General features: G+C 37.5%; 2 protein-coding genes across 3 annotated transcripts in view; both read left to right on the top strand.

Moving 5' to 3' along the window:
• LOC127423408 (rho guanine nucleotide exchange factor 15-like) overlaps positions 1-8510 on the top strand; it is a 36070-nt gene extending 27560 nt beyond the window's left edge. The window contains exons 11-16 of the mRNA XM_051667670.1: positions 1053-1145; positions 1227-1381; positions 1839-2003; positions 3129-3214; positions 6520-6624; positions 7500-8510. Of these exons, the coding sequence (XP_051523630.1) occupies positions 1053-1145; positions 1227-1381; positions 1839-2003; positions 3129-3214; positions 6520-6624; positions 7500-7666 (771 nt within the window). The 3' untranslated portion in view covers positions 7667-8510. The remainder of the gene's footprint in view (positions 1-1052; positions 1146-1226; positions 1382-1838; positions 2004-3128; positions 3215-6519; positions 6625-7499) is intronic.
• Positions 8511-9125: 615 nt separating this feature from the next.
• LOC127423110 (vesicle-fusing ATPase-like) overlaps positions 9126-24466 on the top strand; it is a 38355-nt gene continuing 23014 nt past the window's right edge. The window contains exons 1-9 of one of the 2 annotated variants that reach the window (XM_051667170.1): positions 9164-9203; positions 10813-10878; positions 11378-11463; positions 11563-11662; positions 12819-12858; positions 13878-14044; positions 14199-14306; positions 14471-14546; positions 15507-15662. In XM_051667170.1, coding sequence (XP_051523130.1) covers positions 10852-10878; positions 11378-11463; positions 11563-11662; positions 12819-12858; positions 13878-14044; positions 14199-14306; positions 14471-14546; positions 15507-15662 — 760 coding nt within the window. In that variant the 5' untranslated portion in view covers positions 9164-9203; positions 10813-10851. Of the gene's footprint in view, positions 9204-10812; positions 10879-11377; positions 11464-11562; positions 11663-12818; positions 12859-13877; positions 14045-14198; positions 14307-14470; positions 14547-15506; positions 15663-24466 lie in introns of both variants that reach the window. The other variant, XM_051667172.1, reaches the window with a different exon arrangement.

Genomic DNA, 24466 nt, shown 5'->3' with positions numbered 1-24466 from the left:
CAACCTAAGTGTAGGTTAACTTCTGACTTCAAATGTATAGGCTGCATAAAAGTAATCCATATTACTCCAGTGGTTAAATCCATATCTTCAGAAGTGATATGATAGGTGTGAGTGAGAAACAGATCAATATTTTAATACTTTTTTTTACTATAAATCTCCACTTTTACTTTCACTTCAAAATGTGAAAGACTGTGAAAGTGGAGATTTATGTGATTTTTGGAGCATCAAAGGTCAGCATTTACTTGCATTGTATGGACCTGAAGAGCTGAAGAGCTGATATATTCTTCTAAAAATCTTTGTTTGTGTTCAGCAGAAGAAAGAAAGTCAAACACATTTGGGATGGCATGAGAATGAGTAAATGATGAGATAATTTTCATTTTTGGGTGAACTATCCCTTTAAGGAAATAACAAGCATTGAAAGACTGAGCAGTTTGTTTATTTGTTCTTATTGTCATGAAAGAACAAAATTAGGTCATGTTTAAAGGGATAGTTCACCCAACAATGAAAATGTTGTCATCATTTACTCACCCTCATATTGTTCCAAACCCATAAGACTTTCTTTCTTCGGTGGAACACAAAAGGAGATCTTAGGCAGTCTGAAAGTGACTGAGATGTAAGTATCAGTCACCATTCACTTTCATTGTATCTTTTTATTTGACATATAATGAAAGTAAATGGTGACTGAGGCTGTCATTCTGCCTAATGTGTCCTTTCTGTTCCACATAAAAAAAATTAAATGAATACAGGTTTGAAATGACATGAGGGTGAGTAAATTATGAAAACATTTTTATTTTTTATATGCTCCTTTAAGATGTTTGTCTCTTTATGATAATTCAGCCAAGAACATTTTATTGTTGCCATTTACAAAATTAAGAGATGTAAGAATTTATATTAATAATATTATAAAATTATGTATATTATTATGTTCACAGTTAAGTTTAATATTAGAATATTGGTTATAAATGGAAATAATCTTTTGGTGTAGTTGGCTATTATTCATGTTCAAATTATTTCTCTAAATCTTAAACACCTTCTCATCCGCATACTCACAGATCATAGAAGAATGTAATACTCAGGTTGGAAAAATGAAACAGGTGGAGGAACTGATTCAGATTAATGGTATGCTGGAGTTTGACAAGCTAAAGGTAAGCAGATGTAGTTTGTATTAAATATACGGAATGTATTTTTTATACATGTTTTGACTCATCATTGAATCTGTTCTTCAGGCGGTGCCAATTATCTCTCAAACACGTTACTTGGAGAAACGTGGAGAGTTGCAGGAAATAAACAGAGGAGGAACATTCCTGAATCTCCGCCCCAGATTCACCCCTGTCTACCTCTTTCTCTTCAATGACCTTCTTGTCATTGCAAGCAAGAAAAGGTAGAAAGCTGAAAAACCTGTCTGTGTTTATAGCTTCACTCTTTTCTAACCGGTCTACAAAACTTTTAGGGTTAATGAGGGTAACACATTTATAACATTTTACGTATTCATTTAGCAAACAATTTTATCCAATGCTACTTGAAAATGAGGAATATAAAACGAGCAATTCATGCTAAGGTGACAGTAACATGAGAAGTGTCGCAATACAAAGTTTCAAATTTGCTCAGAAAAGTACAAGCCAGAACAGAGAGGAAAAATTAGACACAGGGAAACAATAGTGAAAGAATAGTTTAAGAATGTGTTTTGGTCATTAACAATTGTGAGCTGTGTTGGGTGTAATCTGATTACAAGGAAAATTTGTTGCAGTAATCGAATTACTTTTTTAGTCAAAAAGTATAGTGTAATGCATTACATTTCAAATTGTTGTAATTTGTCACTTGTTTTTGCTGTGCTGCAGTTCTGAGCGGTATGTAGTCCTAGATCATGCCCATCGCTCCCTGGTCCAGGTGCAGCCTTTGGGGGAGGACACATCTGTGCCAAGCCTGGAGAACTGCTTCTGTCTGACCCTGCTGGAGAATCACCAGGGACGCCAGATGGAGAGAGTTTTGAAAGCTCCCACACAGTGCGTGGAATTATAAATAAGCCATATACTGTTCATTTTACTCATCCGTGATCTGTGATATGTTTTGAATTCATATGATCATAAGAAAATGATTTTAAGAAAAGAGTGTAAAGGTGGTGCACCTCAAACTTACCTTTAAATTTATAATAAAATATATTCAGGCGCCAGACAGGTTTAGCCTGTCAAAATAAATCATTTGCCAAGGATAGCTCTAACTAAACAAACATCCACCTGCTACAAATTAGAATATATACATTTGAAACAGTTTGACTAATCATTATAGTAATTATAAGAGAATAAACACAAACCAAAGAACTGAATTATGCAAAATGTATTTTTACATAAAAGTTAAATTAATTATAAAGGAATAGTTCACCCAAAAATGAAAATTCTCTCATTATTTACTCGCTTTCATGCCATCCCAGATGTGTGTGACTTTCTTTCTTCTGATGAACACAAACAAAGGTTTTTAGAAGAATATTTTAGCTCTGTAGGTCCTTTCAATGCAAGTGAATGGTGACCAGACCTTTGAAGCTCCAAAAATCACTTAAAAGCAGCATAAAAGTAATCCATATGACTCCGGTGGTTTAATATATGTGTTCTGAAGCAATGCAATCAATTTGGGTGAGAAACAGATCAATATTTAAGTCCTTTTTTTACTATAAATCTCCACTTTCACTTTCAGGATGGGAAAGAATGTTAAAGTGAAAGTGGAGATTTATAGTAGACTTAAATATTAATCTGTTTATCACCCACACCAATCATATCACTTCTGAAGACATAGATTTTACCACTGGAGTCATATGGATTACTTTTATGCTGACTTTGTGATATTTGGAGCTTGAAAGGTCTGGTCACCATTCACTTGCATTGTATGGACCTACAGAGCTGAAATATTCTTCTAAAAAATCTTAATTTGTGTTCAGCAAAATAAAGAAAGTCATACACATCTGGGATGGCATGAGGGTGAGTAAATGATGAAAGAATTTTCAGTTTCAGTGACCTATCCCTTTAAATCTGTCTGATAAATCATGGAGGTGAAGTAATGGAGGAGTTAACCAGTATAAAGCTCTTCTGCTGCTTTTATGTATTCATGGGTCATGTTTTCTCTATCTGCCCAATCAGATCTGACCTACACAGGTGGTTGGCAGTAATCCACAATCCCAACGACCCCAATAAAGATCAAGAGGAAGTCATATATGAGGACTGGGGTGAGTGTGGGTTTTATTTTGTGTCAGTCGATCAGGGTTATGCTTGTGTGTGACATGTTTGTGAATGCCTGTAATTTTGATATCCAACATATTTTCTTCTCTCTTCAGATACATGCTTCAGATAACTTGCTTTCTAATTGTATATTTGTCATGCTTTTGTTTACAGCTTATAAAATCTCTTACTAGAGGAATGTGTTTTCTTCCATTCCTGTCTCACCCATGTGTGTATGGGTCAGTTGGTGTCCACAAGGAAAACGGCTTAGTAAATACAACCCCAATTCTGAAAAAGTTGGGACAATATGAAGAATGCTAATAAAAACAAAAATGAGTGATCTGTAAATTATAATCACCATTTGCTATAAAGAAAGCTCTACAACTACACATTATATGATGTTTTACCTTGTGAATTTTTTTTATATACAGTCATTTCAAATCAGATGATTGCAGCACGCTCCAAGAAAGTTGAGACAGTCTAGTGTTTACCACTGTGAAACATCACCATTTCTTCTAATAACACTTATTATGCATTTGGTCAATGAAGACACAAGTTTGTTAAGTTTAGAAAGTGGAATTTTCCCCCATTTATCCATTATGCAGGTCTTCATCTGCACAATTGTACGGGGTCTTCATTGCTGGATGGTGTGCTTAAAAATGCACCACACATTCTCAATTGGAGATGGTCAGGACTGCAGGCAGGTCAATCTAGCACCCACACTCTCTGCTTATTCGGCCAGTATGTGGTTTGAAGTTGCCCTGCTGAAAATTCCGGACATCCCTGGAAAAGATGGTGCTGGATGGCAGTATGTCACGGTTTGTAGCAGAGATGAGATGGGAGACGAAGGATCTATATGCAGGCTTTTAATGAAGGTGATGAAGGAGATACAAAACAATGTGGAGAAATGCAAAGAACCAAATAATTTATAAACTACAAACACAGGAACATACTAGGAAACATGCTAGGTAACATACTAGGTAACATTAGAACTGACAATGAGAGATAAAAACTAGAAGGTATATATACAAATTGGTGCTTGATGAGGGAATAGGGAACAGGTGAGGAAGATGCGGAACAGATGGATGTGATGAGGGCAGTGAAACATGGGAAATGTAGTTTGGGGCTAACTAATGACAGAAGACAAAAACCATATCAAAATAAGAGTCCTTATGAACATAACAGTGACTAACTGTGACAGAACACCCCCCTAAAGGGCAACTCCTAGTGCCCAAAGACGGAAGAGGAGGGCAGGGTGAGGCAGATGATGAGGAAGTGTCCAGGGGTCTATCTTGAGGCCAAGGAGGAATAGGCGGACAATCAGGTGGCCAGGGAGGAATCTGCGGACGATCAGAAGGCCAGGGAGGCGACCACAGGGCAGAGATTGGGTCAGGGGGCCACAGGGCAGGGACTGGGTCAGGAGGCCTTTGAGGCGGCCACAGGGCAGGAACAGGTGGCCTGTGAGGCGGCCACAGGGCAGGGACAGGAGGCCTGTGAGGCGGCCACAGGGCAGGGACAGGAGGCCTGGGAGGCAGCCACAGGGCAGGGACAGGAGGCCTGGGAGGTGGAGGAACAAGCGAGTCCGTGATGCTGGATGGAACCAGTGGAGTAGAGGGGCTGGATGGAACCAGCTGAGGAGAAAGAGTACTTAGGGTGGGCACAAGAGCAGGAACCAACTCCAGGTCTAATATCTCAGTGAGAGTTGGCTCTGGGACGGATGAGGCTTGCAATGCTGGCTCTGGGATGGACGAGGCTTGCAACACTGGCTCTGGGGTGGGTGAGGCTTGCAACGCTGGCTCTGGGACAGACGTGGCAGGCGTGGGCCTTGGTTCATTGGCCGTGGCAGGCATGGGCGTTGGCTCGTTGGCCGTGGCATGCATGGGCATTGGCTCATTGGCCGTGGCAGGCGTGGGCGTTGGCTCGTTGGCCGTGGCAGGTGGGGGGCGTTGGCTCGTTGGCCGTGGCAGGCGGGGGCGTTGGCTCATTGGCCGTGGCAGGCTTGGAGCGAGGGGCCGTGGCAGGCTTGGAGCAAGGGGCCGTGGAAGGCTGTGGGGGGTTCACTGTGGGAGGTGAATCAATGTCCTCATTACCCACAGTAAAAGGTGAGCCACAAAGTTCCAGAGCCGCATCCACGTAATCACACAGTGTCCAATTAGGATCCGCCGGAGGCATCCGTTTCTTTAGTGCACTATTTAGACCGGCTCTGAAGAAAATCACCAGAGCGCGCTCATCATAGTGCACTAAATTAGCCAGTTCGAGAAACTCATTTGAAATGTGGGCTGTTCGGACCAAAAAACACAGTTTCACTGTTCTACTTTCCATCTAAGATGAGACCGAGCCCAGAGAAGTCGGCAGCGCTTCTGGACAGTGTTGATGTAGGGCTTCTGCTTCGCATAGTAAAGTCTTAACTTGCATCTGTGGATGCAGCGGTGAGTGGTGTTGACTAACAAAGGTTTGCTAAAGTTATCCCAAGCCCATGTTCATGATATCCATTACAGATGAATGATGTTTTTTAAGACAGTGATGACTGAGGGATCAGATATCACGCATATTCAGAAGTGGTTTTCATCTTGCCCTTTACGCACCGAGATTTGACCAGATTCCTTTAATCTTTTTACTAAATTGTGCACTGTAGAGGGTGAAATGCCCCAAATCCTTCCAATTTGTCTTTGGGGAACATTGTTCTCAAAGTGCTGGATTATTTGCTGAAGCATCCGTTGGCAAATTGACAAGTCTTGAACGATCCTTGCTCTTGAAGGCCTAGGCTGTTTTTGGAGGCTCCTTATACAGTATGCAGTACTATGACACAATTGCCTCACCTGTTTAACATATGTTTTACATCGCCTTGTTATTTCAACTCGTCAAATTGTTATTAGTCTTAAATTGCCCCTATCTCAACTTTTTTGGAGCGTGTTGCAATCATCTGATTTGAAATTACTGTACATTTTCACAAAAAATAAATAAATAAATAAATTCACAAGGTAAAACATCATATAATGTTTAGTTGTGGTGCTTTCAATATAGCAAATGGTGAATATATATATATATATATATATATATATATATATATATATATATATATATATATAGTTTTTTTTTTATTAGCATTTTTCATACTGTCCCAACTTTTTCGGAATTGGGGTTGTATACTAAATAATGTCTTAATGAAAATGTGAAATGCAGAAAAGTTGTTATGAGGATTAGGTTTTGGCGATAGAAAACATACATATAATATGCAGTATAAAAACCATAATAGTCAATGTTAAGTCCACACCATAATGAAAAAACAAATGTTTGTGTCTTTGTGTAACAGATTGTCCTCAGGTGCAATGTGTAGAACAGTATGTGGCAGTTCAGGCAGATGAGTTAAATCTGGAGCCTACAGAGATTGTCAATGTCACACGCAAAACCAATGAAGGTGAGACATAGTATAAATTTCATTCACCAGAAGCACATCTGACACATCCTTGTGCTGTGTTTGTTTGTGCTAACACCTTTTGTGTTCCTGGTCAAAAATGACCGGCCCACTTATACCGGGCTAGTGGAGGGCACTACCTGCAGAAAAAAACAAATAATGTAATATTTATGTAATAAAAACACAATAGGTGTAATTTTAAAGCTAAGAATCTGTACTTTATAATGGATATTGTTGATCCTACCAATTTTTAAATAATGCATTTTAATTTACTGACAAATTAGAACTGTTTTGTTCTCATAATTTGCAAATTTGTTATCACAACAATTATATTCCGAGTTGGTAAAAACATAAAAAGATGAGATAGCCATGTGTTAAATTTTTGTTGTAAAGGTCTAAATTGGTTAAGTGGAATGAGCAAATTTTTTCACTCAGAGGCCAAGATGCAGTGAGTATTAGTGTATGAAATTCCCACTGACACACATAAATATAATAAACAGGAGTGTTTTTTTGTCACGTTCTTCCTTATTACTTCCTGAAACATACACATAACATTGACAATGACATATTGTAAATTACAGCAGACTATCCCGATTCAAACGAGCCCAAACACAGCATAATATGATTTGTAGATCTTGAAATATTCTTCAAAGAGTGTACATGGAAATACGATGCACAAAAGGGCGCTCAGCACATGTAGTGTGTATGTATGTGTGTGTGTGTGTGTGTGTGTGTGTGTGTGTGTGTGTGTGTGTGTGTGTGAAATAAACTACTAAAAAAAGTTAATCGGTCAGTTTTGACCGGAACACAATATTAAGGGTTAAATCTATTTCAGCTCTCTTTCCTTTGTCCATATTTTCTCTGCTTGCCTCCTATAGGATGGTATGAGGGGATCCGTCTCTCTGATGGACAGAAAGGCTGGTTTCCTGAAGCGAACGTACTGGAGATTACCAATGAGCACGTCCGACGGCGCAACCTCAGAGAGCGCTATCGGGTTATCCAAGCTGCCTGTGTTGTTACCAACAAGACCCGGAGTATGCCATAAACTCAAAGCACAACATCCTGGCAGATCAGTATTCTTAAAATGGGAATAGTCTTTTAAATTGTGGACATTTAATACAGACTCCATACTGATGGAAAGTGTTTTGAAGTATTTCACACATCCTTTTTAGGATCAGAAATACAATTCTATTTTAAACAAAGAACAAGGGAAAGTGGTTTAACCATGTACAAAAAAAGTCTTCTTGTTACTAAATCTCATTTAGGTGTGGTTTCAGTGTGCCCATTATGTTCCATTCAGTTGTTTTGTTAGGAACCTTATAATGGAATTCACATTGTTTCAGAAAAGTGTGTATGTGTATGCGCATGTGTCTGAGACTGTGCATGCCTGTGAACTTTAGCACTTGTTTCATGAATGTTGAACAACAGAAATTCCAGTTAAGCAAATCAGATGGGTTAAATGGTGCCTGCTAGTAAAAATATAACATGCTCTGATCAAGATGACCAGAATATACATTCTTAAACCTGCATGGTTAGTCGTGTTAATGGGGGCATTGAATGTGTGCATTTAGCTTGTGTGTACTGTAAACACAAGTGCTTTTGTGGTACTTGTAAATGGGATATGTTTTTATTGTACAGTTAAACTTGAGTGTAGCTAACCCAGCCAGAAAAGTGTCTGTATATAAAATGTTTACAGTCAGAGTTAAACAGCAAGGTTCATCAGTAAGTATGACCTACTCCAGATATACAACACATGCTGTTGTGAGTCATGCTAATAATTTGCTGACTTTTTAAAGAATTAAATTCTCCACTGTGTGCAGACTTGCTCCATTAAAGCCACACCTCTTGTTTTGTGAGACTTGGTGTGTTTGTGTTTGTATGTGTGGGTGTGGGAGTATAAATGTATATAAAACTCTTGGATTTTAAATTGTGAATACGTTATATACAGTAAGTAGTTTGGCTAGGAAGGAGGTCTGGTTTAGACTTTTTTTTTTTTTTAAATCATATGAATAGTTTAACCCTGATAAAGTAATACTTTTGGGAAGAAGCAACACTTTTAGGAGTTGTGTACTTATGCTCCGTGCATTCAGGTGCCTATTCATCTGGCGCCATCTAATGGACAAAGTGCATCGATGCATTTATTGTACAGTATATGTGCTTTATTTAGAGTATAGAGTGCTTTATTTTATTTATAGTGGCTTGATGCCAATAATAATAGTAATAATAAATACCCCTCTCAGATGAAGCCAGTAAGATGCTCAGTGTATTATTGACAAAGATCAATGGCAAAGAAAGTATAAAAGGGCAGTTTATACAAATAAGTAGTCCTTTATTGGAGCTAAAACTAAAAAAAAAAAAAAAAAAGACATATACTTGGAAAATGTCTTATCTTAGGGGTTATAAAATTAAATACATATTAGGTCCAATAAATAAACTCCAAAGCAGAAAATAATATTCCGTGCTTTTATTTTGTTTGTTCTTTACTTCCGGCTTGCTGCACATGTAGTTGCTTTGAGTGGCCGCTAGGCAAACTTTCGCTCTTGCGGTTGATCACCTGATAAACGCAAAAGATGGCTGGCCGGGTGAGTATTCATTTATGATTAAAGTTGTTTTGGAGATGCACATAAATAACCCCTAATTTCGAGACACGTATTCTACTCAGCGTGCACATATGTGAGCTCCTTTCACACGCGTTGTGTTTGTCAAGGGTTTCACACGTCATTCATACTCGGTACCGGAAGACGATTCCAACATCACATTATGACTTTTCACTGGATAAAAAACTCAGTAAACATCGACACGAAATTAACTGGGATATTTTAAGCCTCTAATGCGGAAATGAGAGCTTGAAACTGACTTTGACGAAGCGGGTGTTAACATAACTTTGGGTGTCGTAACAGATGATTGAATAAATGAGTAAATGAAAGTTTATGATATGGCAGAGTTTACCTCAGAGACAAGAGGACTGTTCCTGCGGACAGCAAGGGGCTTGACTGATTATCATTCAACTACTTGCATGCAAATACAAATAGATAATGTCAGCTTTTACATCAGCAGTTCTTTTGTATGTCAATTGGTCTGAAATATACATAGGCATGAACATATAGTGGGGTCCAAACATTAATTTCAAATTGTATTATCAGGCGAACAATTTGAGTGAAAAGTTGAATTGAAAACAAAAAAGAACTAATTATTTTTATGTGATAAGTGTAAGTGAACAACAGATCAATGTTTAAGTTGTTTTTTACTGTAAACCTCCACTTTCACTTTCTTCATCTTTTATCACATTTGCATTCTTTGTGCATATCGCCACCTACTGGGCAGGGAGGAAAATGTAAAAAAAGGACTTAAAAATGTATCTGTTCCTCACCCACACCTATCATCTCGCATCTGAAGATATAGATTTAACCAATGGAGTCATGTGGATTACTTCTATGCAGCCTTTTTGAGCTTCAAAATTTTGGTACCCATTCACTTACATTGTGAGGACCTACAGAGCTGAAATATTCTTCTAAAAATCTTCATTTGTGTTCAGCAGAAAGAAAGTCATACACATTTGGGATGACATGAGGGCGAGTAAATGATGAGAGAATTTAAATTTTTGGGTAAACTATCCCTGTAAATATATTCAACTTAGGGTCATTTTATCTCAGGATAACTAGAAAACCTTTGTTGGATATACTCAAATGTATTAGTTAATTCAACTTTATTTACTTTATTTATTTGAGGTATATCACACAAATAAGATTTAACAACTAATAGCACATTCGTTCACAATAACTTTATCATTTCTACCTAATTTCATTGGCTCAGAAGAAAATAATGACTGAGGTCAGTCATTAAACAATGGATTCTGAGTTTATGAGTTAGTAGTACTTAAAACATTAATTTTATGGATTTTTAAGCCAAAGAAGTTCAGGGAACTCACACTTATTCTTTACCTTTAAGTATCACTCTAAGTTCACCGTATATTAATATTTTGTGTTGTACACATTAATGCGAATTAAGTGAAGCTAAAAATGTTATAAATATGTACGTTTCTGAGTAGAAGCTATTTATTTTCTTGCGTTATGGATGTTGAGTCAATTAATGTTTTTTTTTTTTCAGTGTATGCAAACCATAGAAATAAGATAAGAGGGTGCAAACAAACAGTTGTATGTAGTGTATTACACAGCATAATGTGCATTACAGGATTAGCCGTGTGTTTGAGGAGATTACACGAGATTCAGAATGTCTGGAATCCACCTCACACCATCGGTAATAACACACTCAGAAGGTTTAATGAAGGCTTTTAGGAATCCTGTGAGATCACACAGCATTGCTGTATGTTCTCTGTGATTTGTTTAGTACTAGTTAACATGCTTTATGTTAGAGATAGAGAGCTGTAAGTGTTTGAATGACTGAATATTGGCAGAGGCTACAGTAAAGGTAATGGGGGGAGTGATGCCTTTTTCAGTAAGTGACTGCCATGATGAAACTGGGAATTTTAGCAGAGAACTGGTAAGTGTTGAAATCTAGGCTGGATGCTTTAAGTAAATAGAGTAATCGACTAAACTGCTACAGTAAGCTGTTTTTCAAAAAGGAAAATAAAAACACAGCTTACAAATATACAGGATTGAATTTACAGGACTGAAGTCTGGAGTATTTTTCTATATAACTGGGGTTTATTATGAATACAAACTGAAATTTCAGCTTCTGGGGTTTGGTACCTCTTAGCTCTTTATTTATCTGGTGCTATATCTTCCTTCCTACAAAGTTAATGCAAGCAGCAAGATGCCCGACAGATGAACTGTCTCTCACCAACTGTGCGGTTGCAAGTGAGAAAGACTTCAAATCTGGACAGTGAGTATTTGTTGTAGTGATTCAGAAAGAAGAGACGTGTAACTGTAAAAATAATCTAGAATTGCATGTAATCAGCTTTTCTGTTTCTCATCTCTCTAGGCATTTGACTATTAAAATCACACCAACTCAGAAGTTTGTTTTTACAGTGAGAACCCACCCAAGCGTGGTTCCTGGAACCATTGCATTCAGTCTACCTCAGGTACAAAATTGTGTCGTTATTCCTCATAATACTTTCATAAAGTGCCATTTTTTTATTTAACCTTAACACGCAATATGCACTGAATATATAATGTGCAAGACCAGGGTTAATATAGTTTGAAATGTATTTTTAATTTTTAATTTGTGCTTTCAATTGAGGTAAGTTAGTTTTCAATATATGACTGTTAGTTTTTTTTGTAGCCTTTTCTAGTTTTAGTTTTTTATTATATATATTTTTTAAATTTTAGTATTTTAAGGCTGCTAAGTTAATGACTGATATAATTAAAATATTGAATTAAATGATACTGATATAAGTTTAAATAAGAAGTTATAATTCTCATTCTGGTGGCATATTTATGTTTAATGAATTTGAGTTGTAAAGATTTCAAATTTCATAATATACAGTATATCTAAAATTGTTCATTTTTATATTAGTTAGTTTTGGGAGTCATGAAAATATATTTTAGTTTCAGTTTTCCAATTATGTTAGTTTTTTATTTTTGAGTTAACTAAAAATGTTCATTTAGCTTTTTTTTGCGTTCGTTAACTTTAACAGTATGCAAAATGTTATTCGTCCTCTGAAATGTTTGAACAAATCTGAAAAGATGAATTTGCATGGACTGGTCCTTGTTGTGAGCTGTTTTTTTTTTTTTTTTTTTGTGTATTATTGTGGTCAGCTTTCCAGCATGCTTCTTTCTTAATATCTGTCACTTTGCACTGTTTTTACCTGCTTTTCCTTCAACTGTTAACATGACATCAGCGAGACTTCTCAGGTACTACAGTAACTTTCTCACAGTGGTCTAATTTTCTGGCTAGATGTGATGTTTTATGAATAAGACAAAAGAGATTGGTGCAAAGAAATGAAACACAAAACTAGAGAAACATTTAGCGACTCAAACTAAGCGCCCTTTTTCATTATTGTGCTGTTCAATAAGACCATCTATCAAGACAAAGTTACACTAATGTATTTTTGTGGCTTTTAGCAATATATTCTTCTTTATTTCATTGTTAAATGTCTGAATGTATGAATTTCCTCAGCTAAGGATTTAAGATGGTTTGACCTGTAACATGACAGAACCTTGATGAATTATACATATATATATATTGGTCTAATTACAACATAATAGTGACTTATCAATATGCTCTCTGCGTCTTAGAGGAAATGGGCTGGACTTTCTCTAAACCAGGATGTGGAAGGTACACGTATAGTTTAATTATTCAGTTGTTTTCATTATTTCAATTACTTGTGGCAATACAAAACACCCATACAAAAAACACTGAATTTGATTGTGGCTGGTTAGAGGATGTTACCAGGAGGGATGTAAGGAACATAGAGGCTCAGAGATCTGATTGGCAATCATTATTCCTCAAGGAGTTCTTTTGGCCAGCTGTTTAGGAATTTACGGAGCCCCTTAGAGGACAGGGCGGGAATTTGTTTTCTGAAATAGTTTTGCGTGCTCTCACAATAAGTTTTGTGTGCCCTCGCATTAGTTTGGCATGCCTTCGCAATAAATTTACCATGGTTTTACTATAGTTACCATATTTTAACCTTTATATCTGTAGTTAAACCATAGTAATAATACAGGAAAGTTAAAACGATGCTAATAAAAATATTATTTTGTGGTTATTGTGGTTTTACTACAAGTAATTTGTAGTAAAACCCATAGTAACCACAAGAATTACCTTGGTTAATCTGTAGTAAAACTATGGTTACTATATGGATACAGTATACTGTATTAAAACCATGGTTTCCAACAGAAAACAAAAAAGCCTACAACAGTCATGGTTACTACATTATTACTATATAAAAATTATTTCCGCCAAAACACAAGCTATTGCGAGGGCACGCAAAACTTATTGTGAGGGAGTGCAAACTGTTGCAAGGGAACGCAAAAAATATTATTGCGAGGGAACGCATACTATTGCGAGGGCATGCAAAACTTATTGCGAGGGAACCCAAACTATTGTGAGGGAACGCAAAACTATTTTAGAAAATAATGTCTCGCCCTGTCCTCTAAGTGACTCTGTAGGAATTTAGATGAATTTGCTTTTCCAAGAATTCAATGTTAAGTCATTTTGATTTTAAATCTGGAGAGCAGTTTGTTAACATTGCCCTGAAAAAAATATGCAAATCAATAGAAAAAGTTCCTCAAACAAAAACCCTCAATAGTGACAGTTGTCTTATAACCCCCATCTGTCTGTTGTCTTGCTTACAGTCAGTATCTACAACTTTGACCCATCAAGACAGTATGTCGGAACCATGACACTAGAGATTGACTTCCTGCAGAAGAAGAGCGTCGACAGCAACCCTTATGACTCGGATAAAATGGCCATTGAATTTATCCAGTTTTTCAACGCACAGGCTTTTAGCATGGGCCAGCAGGTAAGACATCAAAGAGCTGACCCAAAGCCACAGTTCTGACTGAAGACTAGCTGCTTGTAACATTTTGACCTTTTAAATGAAATGAGCATTTTTTTTTAGCATTTGGATATTGCAGGACAGTTTGGAAATACAGTCTGCATCATTTCTTTGACAGTTTGTCTTCAGCTACTGTGATAAGCTCTTTGGACTGGTCATAAAAGATATCGAGGCCATGGATCCCAGCATCCTCAGGGGCGAGCAAAACTCTAGCAAAAAACAGAAGGTACTTCTTTACTGCGGATGTATCATTTAACTAGGAAATTATACTTCCACTCACAGATCATCCATTTTTTTTCTCATTCCAGTAATGCTAGTTATTGTTTCACTGTTTTAAATTGATGCAAAAATAAAATAGCTTCAATTGTGTTCTCTGTTTCCATTTTTCAGATTGAGATTGGTCTGTTGCACGGCAACAGTCAGGTGATTTTTGAAAAAGCCGAGAGCTCATCTCTAAATTTGATTGGTTAGTGTTTACCTTGCAAACACACACCACCATTGTGGCCGAATTCCAATCGAAAGTGATCATACCTACACCCTACTCACTTCAAAGGGCAGAGCTCTTGATGTGGGCACTCTGAATTGAACATAGCATTACTGTATGAATGTACACTTCGCTAACAGTCTTTTGTTTGGAACGACCCTTTGAGCGTTATGTCCCCTTCCCGCAGTGCCCTTCAAGGGCACAAAAATGCAGTTTGGAATTCACCCTGTATCTCACATGCGTATATAGCTCCTTATTAACAAGCTTTTGTTAATGTGCTACTGATGGTCCAGTATGTGTCTTCAGAACACTCCTAAATACAATACAATACATACAGTATTTAGCTAATCATGACAGAGAGGATAAAAATACATTTTGAGTCATTTTGTGGGACCTGTTCACTGTGTAATTCGTTTTTTAAATGTTGTTTGGTTCTTTAAGGTAACAGAGGAATATATTCCTCTTCCGCCAGGGCTTAATAACATGCAAAGAGTGGACTTTGAGATTGGAGTACCTTTTAAGGTGTTTTGTTCAAGGTTTCAGGGGCCCTCTATTATATAGAATCCCTGTTTGATTTCTTGTCTTTTTAAAAAAAAAATACTGTTAACCTAAGGACTCATTGTGGTTGTTACACCATTGGCAGCTGCTAATAATACATCATTAGGGTTTTTCTTAACTCTAGCGAACTGTCATGACTAACCACAACAGTAGATAGATGTTAGTGGGCTTAACTATACCACAAGATGGCAGTCAGAGCACATGGCTGAAAGAGAATGAGAGTTTTCTCCTCAGGAATAAATCTCTAATTGTCATCTCTACTCAACTTTTTTTGTACTTCACATAGATTGAACCAAGTTTTACTTTGATGAGTGAAGAGTAAATATGATTTTTTTTTCCTTAATGTATTTAGTGTTCCTCAGCAACTTGTTCTTTCTTCCCCAGGAAAAGCAAAGACCAAAGGCTCTCGCCAGTCCATTATCAACCCCGACTGGAACTTTGAGCGCATGGGCATTGGAGGCCTGGACAAGGAGTTCTCGGACATCTTCCGCCGGGCCTTCGCCTCTCGAGTCTTTCCTCCAGATATAGTGGAGCAGATGGGTGAGTCGTGTTTGTCCCTTGCTCACAATTTTCTCTCTCTTTGACCCAGTTTACAACTGGTACTAACATCCGTTTTGGATAATCCAATCAATAAATACAAGTGTAAGCAGGTTCCAAAATGTTTCGTTATTTGGATCACTCAAACCATATTCGGAAGTAGTTGAAAACGAATGTGACCACATCACATTTTTTGTGGAAATACTAATCCATTCTGATACCTTCTGGACAACAGCAAAGGACCACTTACTCACCTGTCAATCATATGATGCACTAAAACAAAGGTTTAAAATTGGCAGGTTATGTACCTGTACCTAATGCCAGACATATACAGATGAACAAACAAGACTTAAAAGAATATTCTGGGTTCAATACAAATTAAGCTCAATCGACAGCATTTGTGGCATAATGTTGATTACCACAAAAAATTAGTTTACTTGTCCCTCCTTTTCTTTTGTCCTTTTTAAAAAAAAAAAAAAAAAAAAAAGCAGAAATCAAAGTTATAGTGAGGCATTTACAATGGAAGTGAATGGGGCCAATTTATGGAGGGTTTAAATGCACAAATGTGAAGCTTATAATATTATAAAAGCACATACATGAATTATTCTGTTAAAACTCATGCATTATTTGAGCTGTGAAGTTGTTTAAATCATAATTTTTACAGTTGTTTTAGGGTTTGTTGACTTTACATTGTCATGGCAATGAAGTTATAAACTTGGCTATAACTTTACACAGAAAAGGTTAGTAAGTGATTTTTTTCACACTAAAATCATGTTAACAAGCATATTGTTTACGTCTTGTGGCTATACATTTAATATAGTGAGTATTTTAACGTTTATCGATTGGCCCCCATTCACTTTCATTGTAAGTGCCTCACTGTAACCCAGATTTATTTTTATTTTTTTAAGAAAAGGAGGGGCAAGTCAAAATTGATTTTTGTGGTTATTTTGGTGCCATACTATATTTAATATAAGAGCCTGATTAAAAATCAATAAATAATCTGTGATGTGCAGAAATTAAAAAAATAAAAAGTATTATATACAGTGCTGTTAAAAAGTATTTGTCCCCATCCTGATTTCTTCTGTTTTTGTGTATATCTCATACTAAATTGTTTAAAAAAATTCAAAGGCAAACTGAGTAAGCACAAAATACAGTTTTTAAGTGATAATGTTATTTATTGAAGCAAAAACATTGTCCAATACCAACTAGGCCAGTGTGAAAAAGTATTTGCCCTTAGTTACTAAATCCCCAAATCTATGAAACTGTATTCAAAATGGGGTTCAGTTAGCCTGATTACTGCCAGCCCTGTTCAATCAAATCAACACCTAAATAGAACTTTTTCAGCAGCATGAATTTGGCTCACCCAGTAGCACATTATGCCAAGGTCGAAAGAAATTCCAGAAATGATGAGGAAAAAGGTGACTGAAATACATCAGTTTGGGAAGGGTTACAAAGATATTTCAAAGGCTCTGGGACTCCAAAGAACCACTTTGAGAGCCATTATTTCCAAATGGAGAAAACTTGGCACAGTTGTGAACCTTCCCAGAAGTGGCCGACCTTCCAAAATTCCTCCAAGAGCACATCGACGACTCATCTAGGAAGTTACAAAAAAGCCAAGGACAACATCCAAGGAACCGCAGGCCTTTCTCGCATCAATAAAAATCACTGTTCATGACTCCACTATCAGAAAGACGCTGGCCAAAAATGCCATCCATGGAAGAGTGGCTAGGCGAAAACCAACTGCTAACCCAGAAGAACATTAAGGCTCTAATTTAGCCAAAACACTCCTTGATGATTGTGATGAGGAGAGGGCGTGGCCGGGCCGTGATGAAGCACGGCCAGCGCTGAATCAGCTGATCAGCGGGAGAGTGAGTTAAGGGGTGGCCGGAGGCGCTGGTTCAAGAGAGAGTGACGCGCGCAGCCGCGCTGCATGTTTGTTTATGTTGGTTTTAAGTTTACCATTAAACTTTGTTTACTGTTTGCTGGTTCTCGCCGCCTCCTTGCCCGTCCGTTTATGTGTTACAGTACCTATGAACCTAATTACACTTTAATTGCATAATTGTCTAATTGTTAATTACAATTTTCATGTTACAGTGAAAATTAATGTAAAATGTGACTAGAATGAAAGCAAAAATTGTATTGAATATTAGGTAATTGACTGCCAAGTTGACTGACTGCCAATTTCAACATAATATCCATTTAAACAAAAAATATGGGCAAGGAGGAGGTGGGAACTGGCTGAACAGTAAACATAAAGTTTAATGGTAAACTTAAAACCAACATAAACGTGCAGCGCAGCCGTATGTGTCTCTCTCTCGACACCTCCAGCCGTCCCTTATCTCACTCTCCTGCTGATCAGCTGACTCAGCGTCGGCCATGCTCCATCATGGCCCGGCCACGCCCTCCTCCTCGTCACAGTGATCCTCAAACCTTTTGAGGGAATCATGTTCAGTGGACTTATGGGTCGAAAGTGGAACTGTTTGGAAGACAGGGGTCCTGTTACATCTGGTGTAAATCAAACACAGAATTACGCAAAAAAAAAAACAACATAATTCCTATGGTCAAGCATGCTGGTGGTAGTGTGATGGTGTGGGGAAGCTTTGCTGCTTCAGGTCCAGGACGACTTGCAGTAATTGAGGGGAAACATGAATTCTGCTCTCTACCAGAAAATCCTAAAGGAGAACGTCCGTTCATCAGTCGGTAAATTGAAGCTCAAGCGCAACTGGATTATGCAACAAGACAATGATCCAAAGCATAGGAGTAAGTCCACCTCTGAATGACTCAAAAGAAGCAAAATTAAAGTTTTGGAGTGGCCTAGTCAAAGTCCTGACTTGAACCCGATTGAAATGCTGTGGCAAGACCTTAAACAGGCAGTTCATGCTCAAAAACCCTCCAATGTGGCTGAACTAAAGCAGTTCTGCAAAAAAGAGTGGGCCAAAATTCCACCACAGCGTTGTGAAAGAGTGATCTCCAGTTATTGAAAGCATTTGGTTGCAGTTGTTGCTGATAAAGGTGGTGCAACCAGCTATTAAGTTTAAGGGGGCAGTTAGTTTTTCACATGGGTGATATAGGTGTTAGATCAAATTTATGCTTCAATAAAATATATATATATTTGAAAATTGTATTTTGTGTTTACTCAGGTTGCCTTCATTTTGTGTTATATCTCGTCTGAAGATCTAAAACAATTTAGTATGAAAAATACACAAAAACAGAAGAATTCAGGATGGAGCAAATATGTTTTCACAGCACTGTACATGTAGTAACACTTTGACATAGTAGGTTACTTGTGTAGTCACAAAATCAGAGACCCTCCCCTTGAAATCCAATCAAGTTTTTACAGAAAACACATTTGAAGTTACTACCAGTATGTGTCTCGCCTGACCACTTGCGATTGGATCATCTGTGATGGATCTTAATACCAGGTGTAAACAGGGCCTTTCTCTTTCTTTCACTCAGCCTCTTTCAGTCACAACTACTGTGTGATGTTGCCACAAACGCATATATCTCTGTCCCTGGAAAGATATATATCTTTCCATCTCCCTCTTTCCATGGCATGGACTGTCTATTTTTGTCCAACCACATCCCCCTCAGTTTAAGTGGCCAGTGAGGCAGAGGCACTGCGTGTTGTGGGCGACATGAATCACGGTATGCTGCAACTCCTGTATAAGAGAGAGAGAAAGAAGGCACAGCCAAAATAAAGAACAGTGGCTAAAAGATTGGACTGACAGCTCTCAGACACTCCTAGTCCCTCATCCTAACCATAAATGAGAGAACGTTCAAGTCTTTTAGAAAATGTCAACCCATGATGATTATGTTGTCATCTCTGTTTTTTTTGTTTTTTTTTTCGCCATTGGCTTACATTCAAGCCAAGTTTGAATTATATTTTGTCAGACTGCAGTCTGATTGTGTTGTGATTTTAGACTGTTTATGATTCATATGCACCCTCTAAGCAATTCAACAATTGTTAAAGATTCTATCCAACAAAAAATTCCCATCAGACTCCTGCTGTGAAAGTATTAAGTATAATCATTTGCAATTTGAAGCTGCTGTCTGCATTCTGTTCTCAGTCTTTAGACAATGTCTTTGTCTGCAAAAACTAATTGACAAGAATTGATTATAAAAAACATTGTGTGCACTGTGGCATGGAGAAACACATTTAAAAATGGTGGAGACCACAGAGCAAGCTGCAGTATAAAAAAAGTGTATGACCCAGCTATCCAAAGCATGGGAGCCCTTTAGATTAAGTGCTTTAAAGAAGGACATAAGCCTATAGTTTCATGTAGCCAGGTTTCCATGTCAAGTTGACATGTATTCCAATACTTTCAAGTATTTCTATTTCACAAAACATCCTGTCCTAACTTAACAGTTAGCAAGCGACTAAATTACACCATGGACCATGTGCATGCATGCCAGTCAATGTGTGCATGTGTGTAATCTGGAAAGGGAGTGCCATCACGTATCACACCATCATGTAGCACAAGTAACAATATTTGGACCCACTTTATATAAGGTTTCTTTAACTACTATGTAATTAAACATATGATACAATGGACTTATTATGTACATACATGTTGTTGCATTGTACTTACATTTAAAATACATGCATTTTATTACATCTGTAGTTACACTGGTTACCTTACCCCTAACCAAAACCCTAACCCTACCTTTAAACCTACCCGTACCTCAAACTCAGTAGCAGAAAATGTTAATCTTGTGATATTTTTGTAGAACATGATGTAGTTTGTATTGTATGTATTTTAATGTTAGTACTCAGTAAAGACACCTAATATAAAGCGGGACCAAATATTTTTTCATAAGAACAGTAGCCTAACTGTAATAATATTACTGAGAAATGTAGAGTCCCTTATATGACGTCACTACAAGGAAAAAGTCGTCTGACTTCAGAACTGATTACATGTTCAGAAGAGGGAATGTGTGTTCCTGCAGAACATTGTACCTCCAACCTGTTAACACTTAGTTTGTGGTTTTATTATTATTTTATACCATTCTGCTGCTGTTTTCAAAGTGCGGCCAAAAACATTTTTAGTGGTGGTTGCCAAGGCAAGAATCAGTGTTACTGTTGCTCATACTTTGGGTCAAGGATTTGAACAAACCTCTAACCATAAGTATTTAACTTCAGTGTGTAACTTGTTCTGCACCATTTGTACTACAGACATGAATGATACCTCAAATCATGTGGCTTGTTGAGGAGAGGTGTTCTATTAATTTTCTAAGCAGTTGAACATGCTATTTTTGCCTGGCGGATGGTAAAATAAGTAAAAAATCTTGAAGAAGGAACCCAAGCCATATGTAGGAAATTGGATATTATAGAGACTTGGGGTGGCACTTTTGACTTGGGCCAGGAAGCATGTACCTAGCAACCACATAGCAACGTGTGTAAAACCACTCAGAATATCTTGCAAAGTGATGCCCTGGTAAGCAACCACAACACTTTATCATAGCAGTGAGGCTGGCAATAGCAACCACCACCCACCCTTAGGCAAATGTAAAAATCTAGTTTTGTGCCATTATCCATTTATTAAGCAGTTGTCAAAATAGTTGCTAGTTGCAAGCCTTCTTCATTTAGATTTCCTGGAAGGATTGTTCAGTACACTTCAAAACTGTGACGTTAAAGAGCACTTCTCATTTTATTTCATAAAATCACAACTCTGAAGGGCCTTTTGTTCTAAATTGTCAGATGACTTAAAGGTGCACTCAGTAATTTTTTCTTCATTAAAAAACATTTAACTCCTAAAGACATGAATTGTAATTTTGCAATATATGTAAGAAATCATGACCGCTCACATAAAAATAAAGACTCCAGTCATATCAGTAACCTTTAAAAAGCATTTTTTTTTCTACATGGAGAGGGTCCGCACATGGGAGCTGCCATGTTAGAATCACATGTCCAGCCAAATACTACTCGCATAATCTCAGTAACCGTCCTGTTATTTGACACTTTCACTCATTGATTAAAGTAATCATGGCTGACTGTGAATACTACATTTCTACAATGACATCTGAAACTGAAAACTTTTGATTTTAAATGATGCTGCATCCAAGCTGCTAGGTGTCAGTGTAAGTGTAAGTTGACACAAAGACAAAAGTTACTGAGTGCACTTTTAAAGCTGATGTGTGTAATTGTTTTGACATTTAAGATGGGGGAGTTTTCTGAAATCTGTTTGTAAACAGTGATTATTTTTAAAATTTTGTTTGGTGATGCTTAGAAATTACACAATTCAGCCTCAATCATGTATGCAAACACACATAGCCTACAATAGAGTGCTGTGTTTGTGTGTGTGTGCGAGAGAGAGAGAGAAAGAGAGAGAGAGATGACCTTTGTGGGTGGTGATGGCTGCAGGAGTTGGCCTCTTGCTCGGGCAGCTGGCTGTTCTAATGAGATGGCGGGTCTTGATAGCACAAAGGTGAGCGCCTAATTGGGGTTCGTTTTGGAGCCCAGGTGCTGAATGAAGGTGTGTGTGTGTCTGAGTATGTTATTGTCAGACAGAGCTTGGGTGGGAGTTTACACCAATGCACCCAGTTTCTCCCAAAACTCACCACCTATAGGTCATTTTAGCCTGCCCAGCCACAGCCTCGTCCTTCTCCTCTATGAAGAGTCTGGACTCCTGCCCTCCCTCAACCTGAGTCTGTCATCAGGAGTAAATGGCCATACTGATTCCCATCTCAGGCCTCCTGGTTATCTGCAGCCTTCCCGTTCTCTCCAAAATGGCAGCCAACAGATGTTGTTAACCAAAAACAGGGCATTTGTCTGAGAAAAGACCCTTGCCTGATTCAAATGTCATTTCTCATTAAAAAAGGCCTGTGTGCTACTTAGGGCTGGGCGATTAATAACATTTAATTTTCAATTACGATTTTGGCTTCCAAAGATTATGAAAAGAAGATAATTGAGATAAAACGATGATTGTGCCGCTTTCCGTTTCGCAATGAAACACTCCGGCGTTATATCTTTAAAGCATCCTTTATTAAAGTTCAGATAATAAGTAAGCGGTTATGAAAATAAACTCTGAAACTGGCATTTCTATGAGTTGCATGAAGTGACCGGGGAAGAGATTGAATCTTCTCCTGGCTGATGCACACTCTGGCGCGGCGACACTCGTCACTCGCACGCGTTTGCTGCAGATAGATTATAACGTGATGGCTCGCAACATAGTGAATCATAATATAGGCTATGTGTCACGTTCACTGTGTGTATCTTATCATGAAGAAAATCGGCGATACGCAGCTCTGTTAAGAAGAGAACGTTTGTTTTTTGTGAGTTAAAGATGGATTGAAGTGAACATAAAAGTGAGAGAGTGTAGTCTTAGCCCATTATACGCTGGAACAAAATATGATTTTGATTAGTCTTTTTTTGGCTTGTTTTCCCAAATAATTTCTAAAACACATTTAAAACAAAGTACATTTACTTTAGGAGCTATACTGCAGAAGAAAAAAATTGTTATCGGAGAATGTTGAATACAATGTTTAATCAGGGTTCGACATTAAAGCTTGTCCGGGACAAGTGGATTTTTGAAGGGGCAAGTGAAAGAGAATTTTACTTGCCCGACCGGACAAGCAGACTGATTAAAACGTCAATAATGAAAAAATAACTGGCTATATTTGTGATAGCCAAGGCCTGTGTCACTTATTAGAAAGTTCATATTTTTATTCTGCTGTTAAAAGTAATCCAGAACACATAATTTTATAATTCGCCAGCGATCTAGTAACAGCTGCGCCCTGTTTGATTGACAGGTGGCGTATGTGTGTGTGCTGAATGTGCGCGTGTTCAATGCTTGGCTAATGTGCACATGAACGGTCAAATACATTTCAGAATTCAGCCAAAATGCCTGTCTTGGTTAGGCATTCATGTAAACACAGAGAGTGATGTCTAAAGTGAATGTAAACAACGGAGAAAAAAAGCGGATTTGTATTCAATTGTCGGACTTGTATGTATAAATGTAAGCTAATAGATCTGCTGCTGTCTAGTGTAGTGTGTCATTATAATAATCATACAGTAAATACCAGTAGTAGTTTTACTACTTCATTCTGAATGTTTACTTGAATACTTGATACTGCTGTTAAAATCCTTTAAAGCTGTTAAAAATGCACTGGATTTTCTTAATTTGTATTTTTTGTTCTATTATTTTTAATCTATTTCTATTCATTGCTGTTTTTTGTTGTTATTGTATTACTGACTGTTTACTAGTCTTGAATAATTACTTAAGAACTTAAAACCATTCTTCCATAATTAACATATTAGTTAGTGTTGTTATTTTTGTGGTTTTGAAGCTGGTATTGAGAATCATCAAATTTCACTACAGACTACTGAAATTTTGGTATTGTGATAATGTATAGCCTTTAATGAGTAGATCTTGCTGCAATAACATGATGAAAAAGTAGAGCTCATTCCACAGAAGTGTGAGCATCCCTGCTGTAAATGATGGCGATGGAGGCTTTCCTTTATTCGACTACAATACATAACATAAAATAATTATCATATGACAATAGCCTCCTTCCCTACCCAGTGCAGTTTACATTTCAAGTTTATGGAAATCCACTGTTAAAAAGACAAGTTTTTTAAAAAAAAAGTTCAGTAAATGCATGATGTTTCCAAAGTCAGTGAATAATCGTGTTAAATAATCGTGATCTCAGTATTGACCAAAATAATCATGATTATGATCGAGCAGCCCTAGTGCTACTGTGAAAACAACTTGCCTACATGATTTGATTTGTTAAACTGTGTTTGTTACTTTTTTGTGTGTGTGCTGATGCCGGTGATAGTTCACTGCATCATAGTGAGTGTGTTATGA

This window comes from Myxocyprinus asiaticus, chromosome 32, assembly GCF_019703515.2.
Source record: "Myxocyprinus asiaticus isolate MX2 ecotype Aquarium Trade chromosome 32, UBuf_Myxa_2, whole genome shotgun sequence".
Classification (NCBI taxonomy): domain Eukaryota; kingdom Metazoa; phylum Chordata; class Actinopteri; order Cypriniformes; family Catostomidae; genus Myxocyprinus; species Myxocyprinus asiaticus.
This window is presented reverse-complemented; position numbering and strand designations above follow the sequence as displayed.